The sequence below is a fragment of the Musa acuminata genome, chromosome BXJ3-5 (assembly GCF_036884655.1).
Source record: "Musa acuminata AAA Group cultivar baxijiao chromosome BXJ3-5, Cavendish_Baxijiao_AAA, whole genome shotgun sequence".
Classification (NCBI taxonomy): Eukaryota; Viridiplantae; Streptophyta; class Magnoliopsida; order Zingiberales; family Musaceae; genus Musa; species Musa acuminata.
In genome coordinates, this window is record NC_088353.1 from 40663443 (window position 1) to 40684304 (window position 20862).

At 39.5% G+C, this 20862-nt stretch overlaps 3 protein-coding genes and 1 non-coding gene across 5 annotated transcripts; 3 read left to right on the top strand and 1 right to left on the bottom strand.

Moving 5' to 3' along the window:
- Positions 1-1068: 1068 nt before the first annotated feature.
- Positions 1069-5048, bottom strand: LOC135639215 (uncharacterized). Of its 2 annotated transcripts, none has more exons than XM_065153016.1 (5): positions 4021-5048; positions 3846-3934; positions 3639-3750; positions 1602-1654; positions 1069-1481 (listed from the first exon to the last, which is right to left on the bottom strand). In XM_065153016.1, exons 1-5 carry the CDS (start codon positions 4985-4987, stop codon positions 1323-1325), a joined length of 1380 nt encoding a protein of 459 aa, XP_065009088.1. In that variant the 5' UTR covers positions 4988-5048; the 3' UTR covers positions 1069-1322. The 2 variants fall into 2 exon arrangements, 1 of the variants encoding a protein (XP_065009088.1); XR_010496861.1 differs by having other exon boundaries at positions 1396-1481; positions 3839-3934.
- A 1240-nt stretch (positions 5049-6288) lies between these two features.
- Positions 6289-6360, top strand: TRNAW-CCA (transfer RNA tryptophan (anticodon CCA)). Its single transcript has one exon. It is a non-coding gene; the product is annotated as a tRNA-Trp (tRNA).
- Positions 6361-6670: 310 nt separating this feature from the next.
- On the top strand, positions 6671-10213 carry LOC135637776 (pentatricopeptide repeat-containing protein PPR5 homolog, chloroplastic-like). Its single transcript, XM_065150557.1, has 3 exons — positions 6671-7130; positions 8191-9473; positions 9738-10213. Exons 1-2 carry the CDS (start codon positions 6741-6743, stop codon positions 9295-9297), a joined length of 1497 nt encoding a protein of 498 aa, XP_065006629.1. The 5' UTR covers positions 6671-6740; the 3' UTR covers positions 9298-9473; positions 9738-10213.
- A 1962-nt stretch (positions 10214-12175) lies between these two features.
- LOC135638053 (aspartic proteinase-like protein 1) lies at positions 12176-19599 on the top strand. The gene is made up of 10 exons (XM_065151003.1): positions 12176-12744; positions 13310-13445; positions 15307-15539; positions 15657-15884; positions 16417-16555; positions 16628-16701; positions 16789-16888; positions 18110-18173; positions 18277-18348; positions 18959-19599. The coding sequence occupies exons 1-10, from the start codon at positions 12464-12466 to the stop codon at positions 19189-19191; spliced, it is 1560 nt and encodes a 519-aa protein (XP_065007075.1). The 5' UTR covers positions 12176-12463; the 3' UTR covers positions 19192-19599.
- The last annotated feature ends 1263 nt before the right edge of the window (positions 19600-20862 follow it).

Here is a 20862-nt window from a genome sequence, read left to right on the forward strand (position 1 = left end):
TATTATTTCGAAATAATCTTCAAATCAAAAATGGGTTAAGACATAAATGTAAGATATTCTTGCGATATAAATTCAAGATTTGCAAAAGTCATGAGAGCCACGAGAAAGTTGGTTTTGATGAGATTATGGCGGGGTTGGTTTTGTGTTTCTTTAGAGGTAAAATTCCAGAATTAGTATTAGAATAAATATTAAAACTTAAAAAAAATACAAAAAAATTAGTTTTAAATTTTATGTATTTTTTGTGACGCTCCTTTGTCATTTATAATACCTTTTTTTGTAATATTTTGTTAGCTCACCTGATTTCTTAAAAAAAAGAAAAAGAGGGGGGGGGGTGGGGGAGGGGGTTTAGCAATAGAGCAGCATTTACTGTACTCATCCAACTTGCAGGATAGAATAGCATTTTTATTGTGTTACATACAATAGGCGACTTTCCCTTTAAAAAAAACAAAAAATCTCTCAAACTTTTTTTTAATTTTTTTCAAAAAAATCTTAAGTTTTAACTTTTCATTTGATGCTCTTATATATTTTTATTATTCATTAATGTCGATTGTCTTCGTCCTATTATAATCGTCTCCTTCCCTTTTGTAAAACCGTTGATTCGTCTTATCGTAATCGCCTCCTTCCCCTACGTAAAATCCGTCTTATCGTAATCGCCTCCTTCCCTTCCGTAAAATCCATCTTATCGTAATCGTCTCCTTCCCCTACGCAAAATCCGTCTTATCGTAATTGCCTCCTTCCCCTATGTAGAACCCCACCCCCACCATTTTCGCTCGTTGTGGCCATGTCAATGTCGCTTCAACCACAACATCAACAATGAGAAGAGATATTTAAGATATTAAAAATACAATAAATTAACTTAAAACTCTGTTACTTTTCAAAAAATAAAAATAAATTTCCAATATATGAACGAAGAAATGCATGGAAAACGAACTAAAAAAGCGAGCATCGAGTGGCACTCGATTGCACAAAAGAAAAGAAAGCTGAACTGAATACCTCGAAAGCAAACCAATTCTAATTTGATTCCGCAACTACACTTCTGCTTAGTTAAAAGCAAAATTTATGATCCACTGAGTAAAATATTCGTTATCTCATCATTATTACAAAAGCAAATTTCAATGTGCTGTTCTGAACAAAACAACAAAAACTTAGAAAAACAATGACTTTGATCGTTCCTCCAAATATCCGGATGCATGTCATGCCACCGAGCAGTTTATAATTACCATCCTGCTGCCTTCCAAATGAATAAATATCTCATCCATTCCAACGACCAGGAAAGGTCTAGTACTAGAATCTAGGGTTCTCTCATTTGGAACTTGAAAGGTCTAGTTCTTATACTTGGCTTTACTGTTAGGGGGGACGTCCCTGAGGCCAAGCTTTGACAGCACAAGGCAATAAGAATCCCAGTCTGTCCTCCTGAGATACTTGAGAAGTTTCTTTCTTCTCTGGATCATCTGCTGTAGTCCCTTTCTGGAGTGCTTGTCCTGCATCACAAGCAAACGTGAACACGTATAAACAAATAAAGCATACAAACATTAAAAAAACATGGGATATTAATATGAAGGAATGAGAGTTGAAGACAACTCCAGATTGCTAATTGTTACCTTCTTAGGTAAGACTTTGTTGAGGTGCTTAATTTTGGTGGTAAGTTGTGCCACTGCAAAAACAAAGACAAAGCACTTCAGCACTATACCACTATATTACAGAGACATGGCCAGCAACTCCACAAACACAGAAAGTTCATACTTGGACTTCCACCCAAAAAGATGAGTAAAATAGAGCAAAAAAAAAAGTCAGCAAAGGGATATAAGCGTCAAACCCTAGACCCTCCTATGAATCTGGAAAGTTGAGTCCACTTATAAGGAGTTGACAAATGTCTGAATTACCAGGAAAGATCAGCGATGTTGTCATACACACTGGCCTTATCAAGCAATACTGGTTCACACCAAGTTAAATGTATTAAGATTGCCCACACTCTTCTCTTAAGAAAGAATTTCCTGGGTACGATCAAACCAATTCTCTAGATTTTTGACAAACTGAAATGCAATATATTCTCTTCCAAAAATAATAATAAAATACTACAACTGTTACACTGTTGAGCGCTGCCTATGTCTAATAATTAAAAAGTTTTTGAATGTATGTACAGGTTAAACTTCTCTAATGAGAATTTCAAGTGTTGCTTCAAATTTTTTTCAATTGAAAGATGAATGTTGGCGAAAAAAGTACCTCTTTGTACCAACAATTATGCTACAGGATTACTCAGTCATTTATGATAAGTAGAAACAGGGATTTAACTGACGGATCATTGTGGCTATACAACATAGTCTCAGTGATTAGGTTGGATGATCATAATACAACCTAAAAAGGATCATGTTCAGATTAAGATGTTGTATGCCTGAGACAGTTAGACCCTATTCAACTGCAAAAAAAAAAAAAAAAAAAAAAACACAAAAATATTTTGATCCCCTGTTTCCCAACTCCATTGATAATTAGGATTCCTTCCGTGCACATTCCCTTCTAAAACTGTCATCATGCTACATATGAGTTGGACTCCCGTGATCTCCACATTACCGACCCACCCATTGTTTCCATCACCTCCAGCCATAAGACTGCTTGTGATATCAACACCATAGGAGCATATTGTTGGCTTTGGTGAGTACTATGCCCCTGGTGTGTTTTGCTGCAGTACCATGAATAAATACATTTCTCTTGCACTCGTTGCTGCACAAGGAAATTATTGAACTCACAGTCATTCATGCTCTTCCCTACCACTTCCTTGCCCTCTTTCTTGAGTCCCACTTAAAATCTCACTCTCCTAAGCATTACTGACAACCCTTACAATGTCAAAACTTTTCCTCTTAAAATACCAAATTCCAGCCCATGTTTGACCTGATGTTGGGCTAAGCCTCAATGGCAGTTGTACATTTATCGGATCTGATCTCTTGTTGATTCCATATGGAAGGGAAAAAATATGGATTATATACGCAGCAAGCAAAAGATCAAACTTTGAGATAGCATCTAGATGGTTTCATGGAAGTATTATCAAAATTAGACTTGGTTTTTTCATGTAAACATAACAAAAATAAATAAATATACATAAAAAACATTTGAACAAAAGGAAAAGTAAAATTGAAAAAGATGGTACAATTATAAGCCAATGGTCTCACTAAGTATTCTTTCTTTATGAAGTCATCTTACTTTTTTGCTCATAAAGAATCCCATGAAGATGATACCACTTTGGAGCAAAGCACTTATGATAAGCATTATCCTATATGAACTCCTTTATGAGTTCAAAAGGCAAATGATTTGTCAATCATCCACAAATAAGTAGAGACGACTATCATTTATTATCTTTAAAGTAGAACCACAAGATTCTTATGTAACAAGCTGTTCTCTTTCTTTTAGCTATTTTATTTTGTGACAAAACCTGTTAATTTTGGACCTTTTTCTCTGACTGCTTCTTTGCATCACTCAATTGTCTTAAAGATGAAAGGTGGAAATTGCTATCCCACAATGCACAAAATTGAACTGATCATACTCCCTTAATGATCCACATGAAGCATGTAAACATTCTCATGCATATCAATCTATGGTCAATATTTTGTAAAAGGCTTGAGGCATCTTAGTTCACTGTTCCTTACCTTGAACAGGCGCAGAGCCACAATCTGATTCAGACATTTTAAATTCATCTCGAACCCGCTTGAGCTCCAGCTTCATCTTCTCTGCCGATGACATGTGATCTGGATGAAAATACTGCAAGAAACAAAATCTTAAAAGTGTTACACATATAGGCTATGCCAAATCAACAAATGGGGCCAGGAGACTAAGCTAAAATAGTTACTATTCACCCTCTCCAACAAATGTTCCTGTGGGGGTTTTAGCATGAATGTTGGTGTGGCTTGCCCAGTAAGGTTTGCAATAATCGACAACCTCTGAACTGCTCAGATACAAACATACATAAATTCCTAATTACAAAGATTAAAGGAAGAAAAGAAAGAGCGAACTGATCAAAGGAGGCCATACCGTTGGCTTTCTTATTGGCATCTGCTTCCTTGAGCCTCACCAGGCTTTCTCGGAGATCCCTGAACGAGACCCCGCCCATCCTTGACTCCGTCTCCTTCTCCTCCATTTCTCTTAGCTTTGCAAGCCTCTCGTTCAACTCCGTCAGTGTGAACCAGTCCTTGTTGGCCTTGGAAGCGTCCTCTGGCCTCAGCTTGCGGAGCTTCTCGCCTAACTCGTTGTAGCTATACATCTTCACGAACTCCGTCTTCAGAACCTTTTTCTGCTCCCACTCGCCAGCCTCCTTCTCCCTCATCTCCTTCCCGAATATAGAATCGGGCAAGTTCTCCCCTCCGAGGATGGACGGACCTTTCTCTGTCCCTCCCATTCGACTCCGGAAGCTGTCCTGGAAGGTTTCGAGGCTGAAAGAGCTCCGCGAGGGTCCGTCCCTCCCGCGTAATCCCATATGCTCCCTCGACGAGGACCTGAACTGGCGGAGGCTCTCGCGGATGGAGTCAAAAGATAGTTTCTCGCCCTTCTCGCCCTTCTCAGCAGCCTCTACGCCACCACCGGCCTTGCCAAGTACATTGTGCTTGAAGAGCTCCTGAAAGGATATGGTGGGCGAGGACGCTGGGCGGTCGCCGGACGCAGGAGGGGCGGCTCCGCCGGCTCGAAGGCGGAACCCGGCCAAGTGCTTCCGGATATCCTCGAGGGAGGTAGCGGGGCCGGAGTTAGGAGAGGAGAGGGGCGGCGGCGGAGGGGGGTCAGCCGGGATCCGGCGGGGAGGAGCGGGAGGGGCCTTGAGCCGCTCCTTGATCTCGCTGAAGTAGGAGGAGTAGGAAGGGCGCGACGCGGGCACGGCCGCCGAATTGGGGGTCTCATTCTCCGCATCGGAATCGGACGGCGGCGGGGGGGAGGAGGAGGAAGAGAAGGGGCGGAGGGAGCGAAGTGGGACTAGCGTTTTGGGCTTCAGCTTGAGACGGAGAGCCATCGCGATTAGGGTTTTGCCTCTCGAGGAGAGCGTCACCTCACCTCAACCCCCCCAACGAACCTGACTCAATAGAATGGCTGATTTGTACTGGGCCATTTCAATTTGGAATCACATTTGGGCCTTCTTTGGGCTCTGTTTCAGGAAAGTCCTATTATTATTATTATTATTATTATTATTATTATTATTATTATTATTATTATTATTATTATAGCTACTATGACATGATGAACGCTTCCTTTCACTTGGTCAAATTTATGGTGCAAGTGCCGTAATAATTTCAAATGCAACTCCTTGGAATAGTCAAAGAGGCACAACAAAGTTGACCCTCCGGACTAAAAGTCATCGATTGAGGTTGTCAAAGGTCTTCTTTCTAGCTTTGCATTGCACAAAGGTTTTGAAGTCATGAACTTAAGATAAAGAAATCATTTTATAAATATGCATTAAATATAACAGGAAAATCATAACCAGCAGGCGTCTCTTTGCTAAGCCAACTCAAGCATTTTGAGATGACTACTGCAGAAGGTCAAACTTCCAAGTTGAACAAGAGTTCATAGCGGCTGGTAATGCTGAAGACTGTCCAAGTCAACCATCACGTATGCTTCACGGCCACCTCTGGTTCTCTTACATAAAGAGCCTCAACGTGATGCTCCCACCATCACCTACGCGTCTCAAGACTCTGGGGAGGAGAGGGAGATGGCAGCAGGAGCTGAGGGATGGATTAGATGTGTTCTTGATGGCTGCATCTCCGCCTTCGATTCGGAGATCCGGAGGAGGCCGTATCATCGTAACTGCAGCTGCGCCTTGCACAACTCCCGGTGCAGTTCAAGACATGATCCATGCCATGCAAAGATATCATACCCCATCTCTCTCTCCTCAGAGAGACTGCGTATAACCATGCCTTCTTCTTCTTCTTGTTTCGCGAAGGCAGCCTCTGATCATGCAAGAGGCAAGATTGAAGAGGAGCCTTGGCATCTTCTGCAAGCTTTGGAGCATTTCAGATGTGTAGGCTGCTAATCTCTCATTGCTTTCGGCTTTGCTCATGTAACTGTTGCATACAGTAAGAATAATGTCTCAGATTACAGTAGCTTTGTAGCTGTGTCAACAAGAAGACTATGGCTCAATAATACATGTATAACCTTCATTTATGCGAATACTTTATATCGAAAAATGCAAATAATTAATTTTTTTCTGAACAATAATTCGTGGGAATGCATTAATAATGTAATTTGGTGATGCAAAGAAGGTAATTAGGATTATGAAAATATTATTATTATTTTATGTTTTGAAAAGAGTATCAATTCGGATCCGTGGCGCAATGGTAGCGCGTCTGACTCCAGATCAGAAGGTTGCGTGTTCGATTCACGTCGGGTTCAAATCCCGTGAGTTTTTATTGTTTTTATTTTAATGGTAAAACCTTCTTACCTTTTTTTTTAACCGTCCGATCTCATATCGATCGATCCAGTCTCTCCATTCGTTGAAACACGCATTGGAGGAGCAAGCTGGGGCCCACCTGGGTTGCACATGAGGACGCGGGATCGACCCAAGTTCAATCTCTTCGCGTACGGCTCCGTTCCCCCACCTGTATAGTGATTGTAGATGTTGGGTGGGTCCCATTGCTCACGCCGAATCACATAGAAAGTGGGTAATAAACGGGTAACCAAAGTTCGCTACCTCAGCAAAAGAAGCCCACCCAAACCAATCATCCGTCCTCAACCCCTCGGTACGCCCCCGATCTCCTCCTCGACCCCTCGCGATGCCCCTAATCCGTCCGGCCTCGCTCTGCCCCCTCCAATTCCGGAATCCTTCGCCTCTCCACTTCTCCCGCCCCAAACCCTGGTTCGCAGTTGTCAAAGCGGCGGGATCCGTCTCCGCCCGCCCAAGCAGGAGGGCCGCCCCCAAAAGCAGAGACGCCTCCGAGGCGGCGGGCTCCGTTTCCACCCGCCCGAGGAGGAGGGCCGCCCCCAAAAGCAGAGACGCTTCCGAGGCGGCGGAGCTCGTGCGGGTGGTGCTGCGGCAATCCGGCGATGGGAAGGAGCCTCTGGTCGTCACGCTCAGCAAGTTCGTCAGGGTTGTCCGGACGGAGCACTGCTTCCTGCTCTTCGAGGAACTCGGGAAGCGAGACAACTGGCTCCAGTGCTTAGAGGTGGGTTTTTGCTTGTCTCTCGGATCTTTTGGGTTATGGTTAACTGGCCTATGAAGACGGAAATGTGATTAGCTTTTGACGAAAGATTCGAATTTGGTGCTTCTGGACCTCATGCATTACGACCCAATCGAGTCTTTTCACCATAGTTGTGTTATGTTGATAAAAGATTGGACTTTGATACTCCTAGGAGATGCATGACACCTACGTTTCTGCTTTCCTTCTTTCTTGCTCTTTTGTTGTGAGATTGAGTTGTTTGGTGAAGTATTTGCCCACGTTTGGTGAAGTACTCCCATAGGCGTACTTTGCATTCTAAATGGTTAGGCTATGTTTGTGTGACTCTGCATCATAATGCATGCATTTATGACTTTTTTCAGTTGCAACATGTTTCCACTGATTATATTGGAAAAGTGAAATGCTCCAGATTATTCTCAATATGAAGATATAGAACATGACTGTGGTATATTTTTCAAACTTTGATCTGATTTTTTTTTTCCAAAAGAAAAGGACTATATTAAGCGAGATAACGCGTACACCCTGTGCCCTGGAGATCGGCACACAAAAAATGGGAGAAGGCCAATGGCCAGTCTCCTCTCCAAACAAAAAGATTAGTGCTTTCGCTCACATGATTTGCAAACTAGTTAGCACTTCTGATTAGAACCAGTGGATTTTTGCTGAATTTGCAATTTACATGTCTGAAGAAGATCTGTTAAATTCTGTTAGAATGTCAATTGGTAACTGTTTTGCTTTTTTCTTTAGAATATACTGGAAATGTCCACGAAAGTGTATTTAGATTATTTCTTCTTTTAGAATAAATGGTAAAACTAAGATATTTATTTTAACAAAATATATCATTTTTATGTTGGAGTTCCCTGCTTGTACTTTAGTTGCAGTCCAAGATACTGATTGTTAAGCAGTATTCATTATATCCTTATCCTATTAAGTTATTTACCTGGGTCTAATGAAATAAGCATGTGGGATTACTCGCATGTTGTATGGTTATCTATAAACACCTGCTGTTTAAACAGTCAAAATCTTTTATGCCTTATATTATGTTGATCAGGTATTCAGATGGATGCAAAAGCAACGGTGGTATATTGCTGATAACGGCATCTATTCAAAGTTAATATCTGTGATGGGTAAAAAAGGCCAGACAAGGATGGCCATGTGGCTCTTTTCTGAGATGCGAAATAGTGGGTGCAGGCCGGACACTTCTGTGTACAATGCATTGATTACGGCACATCTTCATTCACGAGATAAGTCTAAGGCCTTAGCGAAAGCCATTGGGTACTTTGAGAAAATGAAAGGAATTGAGAGATGCCGACCCAACATTGTGACTTACAACATTCTTCTAAGAGCATTTGCTCAGGCTAGGGATGTAAAACAGGTGGAGGCACTGTTCAAAGATCTTGATGAAAGCATCATCTCTCCTGATGTCTATACTTACAATGGTGTCATGGATGCATATGGAAAGAATGGGATGCTCAAAGAAATGGAGGCTGTACTTCTGCGCATGAAAAGCAGCCAGTGCAAGCCAGATTCTATTACATTCAATCTTCTCATCGATGCATATGGACGGCGACAAGCATTTGATAAAATGGAGCAAGTATTTAAAAGCTTGCTGCGCTCAAAGGAGAAACCAACTCTTCCTACATTCAATTCAATGATAACAAACTATGGAAAGGCTAGGCTTAAAGAGAAAGCAGAATATGTTTTGAGGAAGATGGTTGATTTAGGTTTCAAACCGAGTTATATCACGTATGAGTGCCTTATGACAACGTATGGATACTGTGATTGTGTTTCAAAAGCTAGAGAGATTTTTGATGAGATGATAAGCACACAAAAGGAGATACAAATTTCAACTTTGAATGCTATGCTTGAAGCATACTGCATGAATGGTTTGCCCCATGAAGCAGATCAGCTTTTGGATTATTCAATTAAAAGGAATTTGGTGCCAAATGCTTCAACCTACAAATTACTTTACAAGGCCTATGCTAAAGCTAACATGAAGGAGCTTATTAATAATCTGCTAAAGCATATGGATGAACAGGGTATTGTTCCAAATAAAAGGTTCTTTTTGGAGGCTTTAGAAACATTTGGTTCTACTGAAGTGAGAACCAAATCTAGTAGCACCCGAGATACTACAAGAACTCCACAAATTAAAGCGTAGTTGAAGCCTTTAGTCATTGAGATTTGGCTTATGTGGTCCTTGTCGATGTTTCTTGCAAGCTTAAGTTAAATCACTGGTTGCAAGAGAATCACATTATCTGGTCTCACTTGGTTGGCAGTTGTTTATGTGGAAATCTTCTTTCGAAGCATCCTGATTCTTCTTCTTAGAATTTAGTGGTATGTATATCTGATGATTTCATATTTACGATTTTGTTTCATTTCACTACTTGGCTATGATTTGATTTCAGCTTGCATCTACTTTTTTCCAGATATCCCTTAATAATGTTCAATCTGAATTGTACACTAGGAGCTTCTGTAAATTTTTATTCACCAAATTCATGATTGACCTACTTTTGAAGACCTCCAACCACTTGCACTCAGAGACAACTGTCAACTCTTGAGGATTAATACTTCTTTAACCGTCTTTGATGTACTTTGCAGATTGAAACTTGTACTTTAAGCATCAGGGTGATCAATGTGGCTTCTGGAGCTATCTGGTCAAGATCAGGAACTTTCTTCAGCTGCTAACTGTAGCTGGGTGTCCAAATAGAAGTGCTACAAACTCTTCCATGCTGCAAATGTGTGCAAGGAAGGTTTTGTCTCAGGGAACAAAGTCCACTCCAGCAGAGGAATTCTCAAAATGAGTACAGTTGTTGTGACACTTGGGAAGAACCCTTCAGCCTGGCTTTCTTGTAGCCAAAAATCTACTGCTTTTTGCTATTTTGTGTATTACCCAAATGTTGAGTGGAATAAGTTCATAACTGTTCTCTTTCTCCTATGTTATGCTACACCAGCAACTCTTTTTTTCAGTCTCCAACATTTCAAGTGCAGTTAAAAAGATCAGGAGTTGAGTCTTATTGTAAGTATTAAACTCTTTTTATTAGCTATTATGCACATGTAAACATTTGCATTCTCCATGGAATCCACACAGACCTGGAAACCATGTTTGTCTTGATATTGTTGGAGATTTTTGGAAAGCACAAAATTTTATGAAAACTATTTTTTGATAGGTATAATAACCATCCTAGTGCAAAAGATATGTTGCTTGGAATATACTATTTGAAAGCACCATTTGATACAATTCTTGGGCCCTATAAATAGAGTCTTTAATCCTTTCTCTCTTTTTTTTTCTTAATTATTTTTGATAAATTATTGTCTGTTTGATAATCTTAATCAAGTCTTTTCAAGAAATATTATCTGGTGTTTCTTGATGTGAAAATGTTCACCCTTTAAGAACCCAGATGGAACCCAGTGCACAGAGCAAGAGAACAACTCACTGACGCAGCCACTAAACCTAATTGAAGCTGATGGCAATTATCTGTTTGGTGTTAGCTTGAATGATAGATGAAAATGGATGATGGCCTCCATGAACAGAGAGCTCTTCTTTTCATGCAACTCCGGGCCAGTAATCACGGTCAACGGGCAGGTGTCAAACGCATGAGACCGAACCTCCACCATTGTTCTGTTCTAAGCGCTCATCATTTGGATTGGAGACACCTCCACAGTGAATCCCATGCAGATTGCAAGAACAGGAGGAGCCATTCGAGATGGCAGAGTATGCTTACAGTGGAGCAGTTCTCAGAGAATGATGCCATGCCAGAGATAATGACAGACTAAATTATACGTCAACTACATCAAAAAACACAAAAGCGAGAAAGAAAAACCTGATGCAGGTGTTGGTAAAGATTTAGACTCGGATGAAAGTTTGAGAATGGGTCTTCTTGCTGTTTGAATGATCTCAAGGTTGCAATCTTTTTATGGGATTTCATTAATATAAGAGGGATTTAATATCCCTAATCCTTAATCTTATTTGCTAATGATTTCTGTAAATCTCATAATGAGATTGATTATTCTTAACTATTTAAATTGTTTTTTAAATATATAAATATGGGTTTAGATGTATATTTCAATCATATAAAAATTACATATAAAATTTTCATAGTCTTATTTTATACACAAAATTCTCAAAGATTCTCTCACTAAATATGCAGGTATATTAGAATATGATTGTTGCATTAAACATCAGTATGGGTGTTATCTAATTTATCATATTCAGTTAATTAACCAACACAAATTCTTATTTATATATGGACATAACTGACCAATTATGTGTTATTTTTCTTAAATCATAATTTCCAAACACACTAATTAAGTAGCTCATCCATTTTGACCGCAACTCAAACTAAAATTAATCTAAATATTGATGTCAGAAGTGGTTAAATCTTTTTTTTTCCTTCCATTTTGGCTCATATTTATGGATAAGATGTTGTCTACAAGTAGAACTTTAGAAAATATTGTATTTGATAAGAAACTAAGTTTTGATTTTTCTTTTTTCTGTTTATATGTAATTTAAATATGTTTTTTATTAATGAGATGCAAAAAATTATTTGCATTGAAAATAAAAAAGAAGATACATATAAATATGAACTTTTTACATTTTTAATTCATGAATATTTTATTAAACTTAATCCTTGTTATTTGGAAGGAGAAATTTCTGATAATAATATTTTTGAAAATAATTGATGAGATTGCAAAAAACCATCCAAACCATATTAAAATTTCATCTCAATTTAAAAAGTATAATATTATTTTTTATTCAACTCCTCAATCAAACTGAGTTTAACTTAAAATTTTCAACTCAAAAATTGATAAGGATCAATAATAATAATAATAATAATAATAATAATAATAATAGCATATATGTAAATAATTAGATTTTGATCTGTATATATAAGCATATTTTCGTATAAGACATTATGAAACTATGTGGGGACCTAATCGAAAAAGTTTCACAGTCCAACGTCTAGTTTTTGCGGGGCTTCATTGAAATTTAGAACCTTAAAGGGTTTTCCTACAAAATCCCAAAAGAAATCACACCTGCAACTCGCAGCAGCAGCTGCTTCAGGTCACCTGCTCCCCTTTCCATCTCCCAAACTCCCGACTCCCAACTCCCAGAGGCCAAAGCTGGCCGCAGTCCCCTCGATCGAAAACCCTAGATCTCTTCTCCCCCCTGCATTCTCACTCTGCCCCAACCCCTCGAGATCGCGTCTTCTTCGCCTCAGATCTGCTCCATGTTCGCTCCCGCCGCCGGCCGCCGTTCTCCCGGTCCCCGGAAACCCTAGATTTGGCCCCATTCTGTCTCCTAACTTCAGATCTACGTGGCATCCATGGAGAAAACGTCGTTCTTGATCTCTTTGGCCGTCGCGAGCTGCTTGGCGTGGGGCGCCCGCTCCTTCGGGCTCTCCTCGGAGCTCGTCCACAGGTTCTCGGATGAGGCACGGACGGTAGCGGCGTCCCGAGGCGGCTGCGGCCGGTTTCCTGTCCGCCGGAGCGAGGAGTACTACCGGATGCTGGCTAGGAGCGATATCCGGCGGCTCGGGGCTCGGTACCAGATGTTGTTCCCCTCCGAGGGCAGCGAGGCGGTGTCGCTTGGCAATGACTTCGGATGGTGAGTTAACTCGTTGATTTTAGGATCTTTCTCGCTCCTCCCTCTCGAGCATTTTGGTTTCTTCGATTTGTAAAAGAGGACAGAAAAGGAAAGAAAGGACATCCTCTGAGTGTTCTTCGTACTTGTACTTGATTAGGAGGATTCACCAAGCATTGTCAGCTTCTCTTGTATCATGGCATATACCCACAACCATGTTGTCACCCCTTAAACGGGCCCGTTCTTGCCAGTATCCTTATAAATACCAATGGATGATTGGAAAATATGAGTTCCAGCTGCATAACAACATAGATGTAGATTGTAGCCTTCATGTTTCTAATTAAATTCTTGTGTTTCCTATGTTTAGATTCACAATGGTTCTTCTTTGTTGAGCATCATTTATGACGACATCATTTAGTGAAGTACTTCATTTCGTGCATTTTATTATCACAACTAATCAGGATTTGTTGATGATCGTTTTTCTGTGAAATTTAATGTTTTGTCACTATTAACTGAAGTCATATTGCTCTAAAATAACACTTGCATTGAATTAACACCAGGAATAATTGATATTTCTTTTGGATGACAGGCTACATTACACATGGATCAATATTGGGACTCCTAATGTTTCCTTCCTTGTAGCATTGGATGCTGGAAGTGACTTGCTTTGGATCCCATGCGATTGCATACAATGTGCTCCTTTGTCTGGTTATCATGGAAGTTTGGTATGCAAAATATCTGCTTTGACTTTAGGTTGTCAATTGTCATGAAAGACTTGCCATAATCTTGGGTTTCTTTATATGCATCATCAAATTTGCCTTTTGACCTATGAACATGATTCTTATCTTCTTTCTATTTCTTTGCTTACTTTGATCCATCTCCACCTGATTTCTTGTTCAATTTGTCTAAGATATTATGCTTTAACACATGATCCTTATTTCATTTTATTATCTAAAGCACCAATCAAGGCATGCTTTCATCAATATTTTCATGTGTGATGGCCTATTTTCCTTCCTGGGATGATAATTAGGCCATATAAATGAGGAATAGGTCATATAAAAGAAATGGAGCACATCAAGAATGATGGAGAGCCAGGAAGCAACCATCAGTTCATTCTGATCAATTAGAATTTGGCAACCATATGCATTTTTCTTTTATTGTTTAAGCATATGCATCAGGAATTAACATAAGGGTTACTCTAGGGTTTAACTGTGCAAAAGAAATGCACCCATTTGTAGCAGATTTAAAAATCATTGCAAATCTATGTAATTCAACCTTACCAAATGTTGGGGGGAAATGCCATCGACGGATGAATCAACCCGGCTTGGTCTTGACTCGAAGGCATAGAGACGTCCAAGGAACCCTCGTGGCTGTCTTGGCGTGGCTGAGGTGGCTCTGAGGTGGTCTTCATGTAATCCTGACCTTTCGAAGCGCAATCCTGAGGTCGGGCCGAGGTGGCATCTGTCTTCTCGGTGGGTTCCTATATAAAGGTTAGCATCGGAATGAGTTTCCTAACCTGACTCTCCGACGCTCAAGTTAGTTCAGGAGGTTGTGTGGAGTGCGAGAGGTTTTTAGAAAAAGAGGTGTGACTCTTGGGCTGGCGCCAGGGGTCGGCCTTTATACCTAACTGATTGAGAGGATCCTTCATGACGGTCTCAATGTCCCCTCCTTGGCGTTTTGTCCATGGGGGCGACAGGCCCGAATGACCTCTAGAGGACTGTTGTCCACGGAGACCGACAGAGGAGAGGGGGGGATAGGCCCGAACAACCTCAGTCCACGAGGGTCGACAGGGTCATTTCGAATGATGTCCCGTGGATTGTTGTCCACGGGGGCCGACAGATTGTAACCAACTCCCATGTCACTACCCAGTGGAGGATGATTGAGCCTTTTTTTTTCTTCATGTCAGCACTCTGGGGTGACTAGTTGGCAGACGGGGATTGGCTGTTAAAATATTCCCTATTCGCAAATATAATAGGAAGAAATCAACTTAACAACAAAAGGGAGCTAGGATTGCTATCTGAAACCCATGGAATTATTGGATATGACTTCACAAATTTAAGTAGCTCAATGTGCAGTTTGTTTCCCTTTCTTGTCTGTTCTTCTTCGTGACCCATTTCTCCAAGATTAAGGCAATAGTCATCTGGGATGATGTACTTTTCCACTTCAGAAAATATAAGAAAAAGGAGCCATTCTTTCAATTATTTACTTCTGTAACAAACAAATTATAGTGACTCTTCGTCGGTGAAGCATTTTCTTCAACAGATGCACATTTCAAATCTCTCTTTAGCTTTATTGCTTTATTCAATTAGAGGGTCTTGATTTTATGGGTCCTGATTTTGTGAAGGCCTATTAATCGCCGCTAAGACTGTTAGTTCACTTGTGTGATTCTCTAGTGTGCAAGCATATTGTTGGTTTAGATGTGACCTTCAGTAGAAAATAGTGACATAAAAAATGTCCATTAGTAATTATTCTGTTGTAGACAAAAAGCAAAGGGATATTCTGCTTACATTTGGCAGCAGGTTTAGCACTTATTTCCAATGATTGATTGGCAGGTGCTCCCTGGTATATGGAGCATCTATTATGCAGGATAAAGATCTTGGCTTGTATAATCCAGCTGAGTCAAGAACCAGCAGATATCTCTCCTGCAGTCATGAGCTATGTAGTTTGCGTTCAAGTTGTGGCAACTTAAAGCAGCATTGCCCCTACAATATCAAATACTACTCAGAAAATACATCCAGTTCGGGCTTGTTGGTTGAGGATATATTGCACTTGGCATCCACTGAGGATCGTGCATCTGTTCAGGCTTCAGTCATCATTGGGTGGGTTTGATTTTTTAGGATTCATATAATTACTAGTTGAGTGGCTAATTGTGTTTTATATAAACTCTTTCGTTTACAAGATTTTTATGCTTAAGATTTTTTGTGCTTTTGACTCAGTTGTGGTAGGAAACAGAGTGGTGGTTATCTGGATGGAATTGCTCCTGATGGCCTTCTTGGTTTGGGATTTGGAGACATTTCAGTTCCAAGCTTCCTTGCAAGAAATGGATTGATACAAAATTCTTTCTCATTGTGCTTTCGAGATGATAATTCTGGGAGACTTTTATTTGGAGATGAAGGTCTATCCAGCCAGCAGTCTACACCATTTGTTCCTTTGGATGGAAAATAGTAAGTTCTTTTGTTGAATGATACATTAACTCAAATTATTGAGTTTCTAGGGCATGATCCATCATCTGTTATTAGGCTAAAAGTTTGTTGCTTGCAAATGTCTAGCTTCTTTCTTTATTTTGCTGTACACTATCATTTGGACATATCTTTTTCAGACTAGCACCAACACCAAAAAGAAAAACTGTCTACACTTTCCAAGAGAGAACTAATTTTAGATGTTGATCAGGGAGTTAATTATGGGCTTTGTTTGCTCCAGATCATTCACCCCCAGGCATTAAATCATATGTCCAAAATTATTGAAAGGATGCATTGAAAAATTTATAAAATGAACTTGTATATTCACTACTAGGTAATGTGGAGGAATATAATAAACTTATTAATTTTGATAATTGAAGGTATTCATATGTTTCATTTTATAATTTTAGATGAACAAATTTAATCTTTTCTCTTACTTTAAAAATTCCTTTTTTTTGTTCTTGCATTAATTATGGTTGTTTTTCTAGTAATTATTTTAGTATGACCTTTGTTTCAGCATCACTTATATCATTGCGGTGGAGAGTTTGTGTATTGGATCTCAATGTCCTGGGAAAACTAGCTTTCATGCACTAGTTGACAGTGGGTCGTCTTTCACGTTTCTTCCTGATAACGTTTATAAGAGAGTCACTATGGAGGTACTTTGTTGATTTTTTGCCTATGCTCTCAGATGTTTTGTCTTCACACTAATCTTGTTCTGGTGTGGGTAGTTTGACACACAAGTTAATGTTTCAAGGCTCGCAACTGATAATGAATCTCCATGGGAATACTGTTATGAAGCCAGGTGAATCTCTTTAACAAGGGCATCACTTTGCACATTAGCTGTCTTGATTTTGTTCTTTCTACTCAGTTCTGCTATTTGTGGTAACAGCCCTCTTGGGATGCCTGCTGTGCCAACTGTTAAATTGATATTTGGTGGAAACAAGAGCTTCACAGCTGTGAATCCTATTTTTCTTGTCTACGATAATGAGGTGCCCAATTGTGTCTGAAGTACTATTTGATTGTTCATCATCATAATGTGTTTGAACATCTATATTAAATCCTGGAAAAGTGTTGTTTGCTATTATTTCCTTCTTTCAGTAGAGTTGTTCATCATCATAACGTGTTTGAACATCTATATTCTATCCTGGAGCAAATGTCGTTTTACTATTATTTTCTAGTTCTAGTATAATGTGCTTTGTATTGATGTACAATATTTATGTGCTTTTGTAAGTTGACCAACAATAATTTGCTTGAATAAGGGGGTGTCTTTCTATGTTTTGAGAACTTTGCAATCTTTAAATTTGTATGATGTAAACTCCCTTCATTCTTGTTTTGCTTTAGTTAGTCACTGTCTGCTTCAATTTAACTGATGTGGCTGAAATCATCTTGTCCGTAAGACAACAAAGTGGAGTAAGGGCCAGCAAGTCTCTTACGAAATTTAGGATATTTACTGCTCATTCTTTGTTGACTTGATACCATAATTTTACTATCAACTAAAAGGTACTTGGAGCAGAAGCTATGCTTGGTGCTATGATTCTTTAATGTCTGGGATTATGTGAACAGAAGGTTTATCCGATAGCATACTTGCAACCTAAAAAGTTGTTGTCCTGTTGTTCTATACTTCTTTGTAATGTATCCTTTGAGTGAAAACTGGCCTAGATCATGTAGACGAAATGAAATTTCGACAGCTAATCAATTATTTTCTGCAAATGATTTGTAAAGAATACTAGTGATATAAACCATAAATTTTGTTTTTTTTGGTTAAATTTATTAAATTTCTGAATGAGAGCATACAACTTTCTTAGATCATCAAAATAGTGGGTATGATCCATTAATGTCACTTGATTGATTACGCTTAAAACTTGGTCCATTTTGTTTGAGAAGTGATGCTGCAACAATAATTAGTGATTTTTTTTGTTTCCCATTTTGTAAAATATTACCTTGTAACCAGTCTCATTGTCAACTATAAGAACTCTAGGAACATCTGTTAATACATAACATTTATTGCCTCACAACTATTTGTATTGCTATTTGCTGTTGTCAGTGCCCTATGTTAAGTAGTTGGATCTTTGTTGCAAATATAATTTGTAAACTCGAGGATGCATAATGAAATTCCTCTGCGTAGGAGCCTTTATTTCAGCTTCAGGATACAGGTTAAAACATACCTATGATTAGAGAGGATATGATGATTTTGCTCTTTCTTTTAACAGGGAGAACTTACTGCATTTTGCTTAGCTCTACAGTCATCTCAAGAAACTCTTGGCACAATAGGGCGTGAGCATTCTTCAACTGGAACACTTGATCCATTTTTCCATTTCATTCTCACTTATTTTCTTCTGTGTTTTCTCAGCTAAGAGAGTTCACTCTGTGGATGCAGAGAATTTTATGACAGGATATCATATGGTCTTTGATAGAGAGAATTTGAAGCTGGGATGGTCCCAATCAGATTGTGAGTCACTCAGTTCCCTTTACTTAAGTTGATAAACCATTTCTCCTTTTTTAACCTATACTATGATGGTTGGTTTTTTATCTTCAGGTTAGTACAGATCATTATGGTAATGCTTCAGGAATTTGGTCCATCTTGTATTAACAAATTATGTGCTAAACAAATGCTTTTTAGTGCTACATAAACCTTTGCTTTTTATTTAGCCAATCACGTTGTGAGGATTATTGCTGAGATTATTGTGGTCTTTGGATCCTGTTGAACCTATTGCTTACCACTTGCCTGCAATCTTCATTCAAGACATTGCCGGAAGGGGGTGGGTCTATTTGGTTACAGTTATTTTAGTTCGGATGATTTATGTGCAGCTTTTTTGGACTAAATAAGTAGTTGTCGCCTGCTGTCTAATTTATAAATTAGTCTTGTGATGCCAGATCAGCTTGCTTATGCTAAATAAGTGCCATAGTGCCAGCTTGAACCATGCAACATGTCAATCCTTTTCAGTTTCTTTGCTCATTCATATTATCTTCTCTACCTTTCCAGAGCAAATGCCCTGAGTCCTAAGAAGAGGACTCGTATGCATTCTTGTTTATGTTACTGTGTTTTCTGGATGATACAGGTCGTGATCTCGACAACACCAGGAGAATGCCTCTGAGTTCGCCACCACATAACAGGCCTGAGAATCCACTGCCAACAAACGAGCAACATAGCTCTCCCAACACCCATGCCGTATCACCTGTGGTCGCAGGACGGGCTCCCCTTGCTAACTCTACATCAGTTTCCAAATTGATTGATGCCTGGTACTGTTTGTTGTTGCTCCTCACTCAACTTGCTGTATTTGCCATTGGGTGACACTCTTTGTTCTAAAAATATAAATAGTAATGTGTAAATCCTGCTTTATGGCTTTTACTTCTTTCCATCTGTTCTTCTGTTGCCATCCGACCAAAGTAGATCAGCAATGAACAGAGTGGGTTTGAATTGATTTGGCGGCGAGGCTGTTGGGTCACACCAACTTTGGTTATACTGACCACTGTATATATTGTGGAGTTCCTCGGTCTTCTACCATGTATGTGAATGCAGCTTGTAGCACTCTTTTAATTTCCATCAGCTTCCAGTTTGCTGATGGCCATCTCCTGTTTCTTTACGCTACGTTCTTAGTGTAGCTATTTGGATATTAGAACTTAATATATATTGAATGCTTATCTTGTAGCATTTGGCTTTTGTGATTACTCGTGATCGAATCAAAATCAATTTCTAATATTTTTGGTGTCTTAATTTCTATTGTGCATGAACAAGATTGTCACCATCAAACTATAACCTCAATGTGGCACAGGTGATAAGTCCCCTTTACACTACGGATGGAATGCACTCTATTCTCTTCAGCTATACAGATGAAAAATCTTAGATTTGGTGGCTGAAAGTGAAAGATTATCTTGAATTAGAGCAGGACATCTTTAAATTTTGTAGTGGGTCAACGAAGTCATAATATTATGTTTCTAGGAATACTAGTATGGGTGTTCACAAGCCTTCCTGGTACAGGTCAGGTGAACAACACACAATAATATATCGAACAAGAAAGCTCTACTATCCTTCTACCTACAATTCTCTTATCACTTCTCTCACTCGTATGCAAAAATGACGGGATCGAGATGTTGGTCGCGTTGCTCAACTGCAGTCTTCGGCATTGGCAGTCTCGATGCTTGGAACTATGATCCTGCCGGTGATCGGAGGCCGTTCGTTGACCGCCCTTCGGGGGACCATAAGAGAAGACAGAGACCAATCAAGGTCAACCAGTGCCCACACTGTCCCCTCCCTGCCTCCCTCTGATGACCTGCAGGAAGTCCAAGTGAGTTCCAACGCACTAATTCGCATGTCAACCTTCATTCACTTTGCAACCTGCTAAACAATCTCCATGAACACCGCAGGATGCAATCAAGTCTGTAATTTATCATCTGAAACAAATGCAGTTTCAATGTCAACCTATTCATGTGGTGAAGTAATCATCTTACCTTCCTCTTTTTACTTCTGCCAGAAGGTGGTACTGAGAGTTTCAATTCACTGTCAAGGCTGTGCAGACAAACTCAGGAAGCACATTCTAAAATGAAAGGTATGTATACCCATATAAAATATTAAGAAGAACAATAATTTTAAGATTATTTACTGATGATATTACAGGAGTCAAATCCTTCAGCATAGATCTGGAGTCCAAGAGGGCCACTATTATTATAGGCCATGTGTCTTCCCAGGGGGTGGTGGAGAGCACCATCTCAAAGGTGAATTGAGTCAAAGGTTCCAGAAGAGATGAACTTGAGTTATATTTTTCCTTAGCCATGGAAATGAACTGTGTTGCTCCTTGGTGTTCCTCTTGATGTTAGTTTCACTGTCATTGTATTTTTCTTGAAAGTATCAATCACAACATGTCTTCTTAGATATGTATAACTGTTTTATGAGTCAAATAAACTACATATTTTACCTTAGCTATGTGCTAAGGAAACAAGAGGCTACATGTGTGTTTGAGAGCCA

Coding starts and splice junctions, on each gene's coding strand:
- LOC135639215 (XM_065153016.1), bottom strand. CDS start 4,987: ATGGCTCTCCGTCTCAAGCTGAAGCCCAAAACGCTAGTCCCACTTCGC. Junction 3,751..3,845: donor AGGAACATTTGTTGGAGAGG/GTGAATAGTAAC, acceptor TGTTTCTTGCAG/TATTTTCATCCAGATCACAT. Junction 1,655..3,638: donor TGGCTCTGCGCCTGTTCAAG/GTAAGGAACAGT, acceptor TTGTTTTTGCAG/TGGCACAACTTACCACCAAA.
- LOC135637776 (XM_065150557.1), top strand. CDS start 6,741: ATGCCCCTAATCCGTCCGGCCTCGCTCTGCCCCCTCCAATTCCGGAAT. Junction 7,131..8,190: donor ACTGGCTCCAGTGCTTAGAG/GTGGGTTTTTGC, acceptor TATGTTGATCAG/GTATTCAGATGGATGCAAAA.
- LOC135638053 (XM_065151003.1), top strand. CDS start 12,464: ATGGAGAAAACGTCGTTCTTGATCTCTTTGGCCGTCGCGAGCTGCTTG. Junction 12,745..13,309: donor CTTGGCAATGACTTCGGATG/GTGAGTTAACTC, acceptor TTTGGATGACAG/GCTACATTACACATGGATCA. Junction 16,702..16,788: donor GAATACTGTTATGAAGCCAG/GTGAATCTCTTT, acceptor TTGTGGTAACAG/CCCTCTTGGGATGCCTGCTG.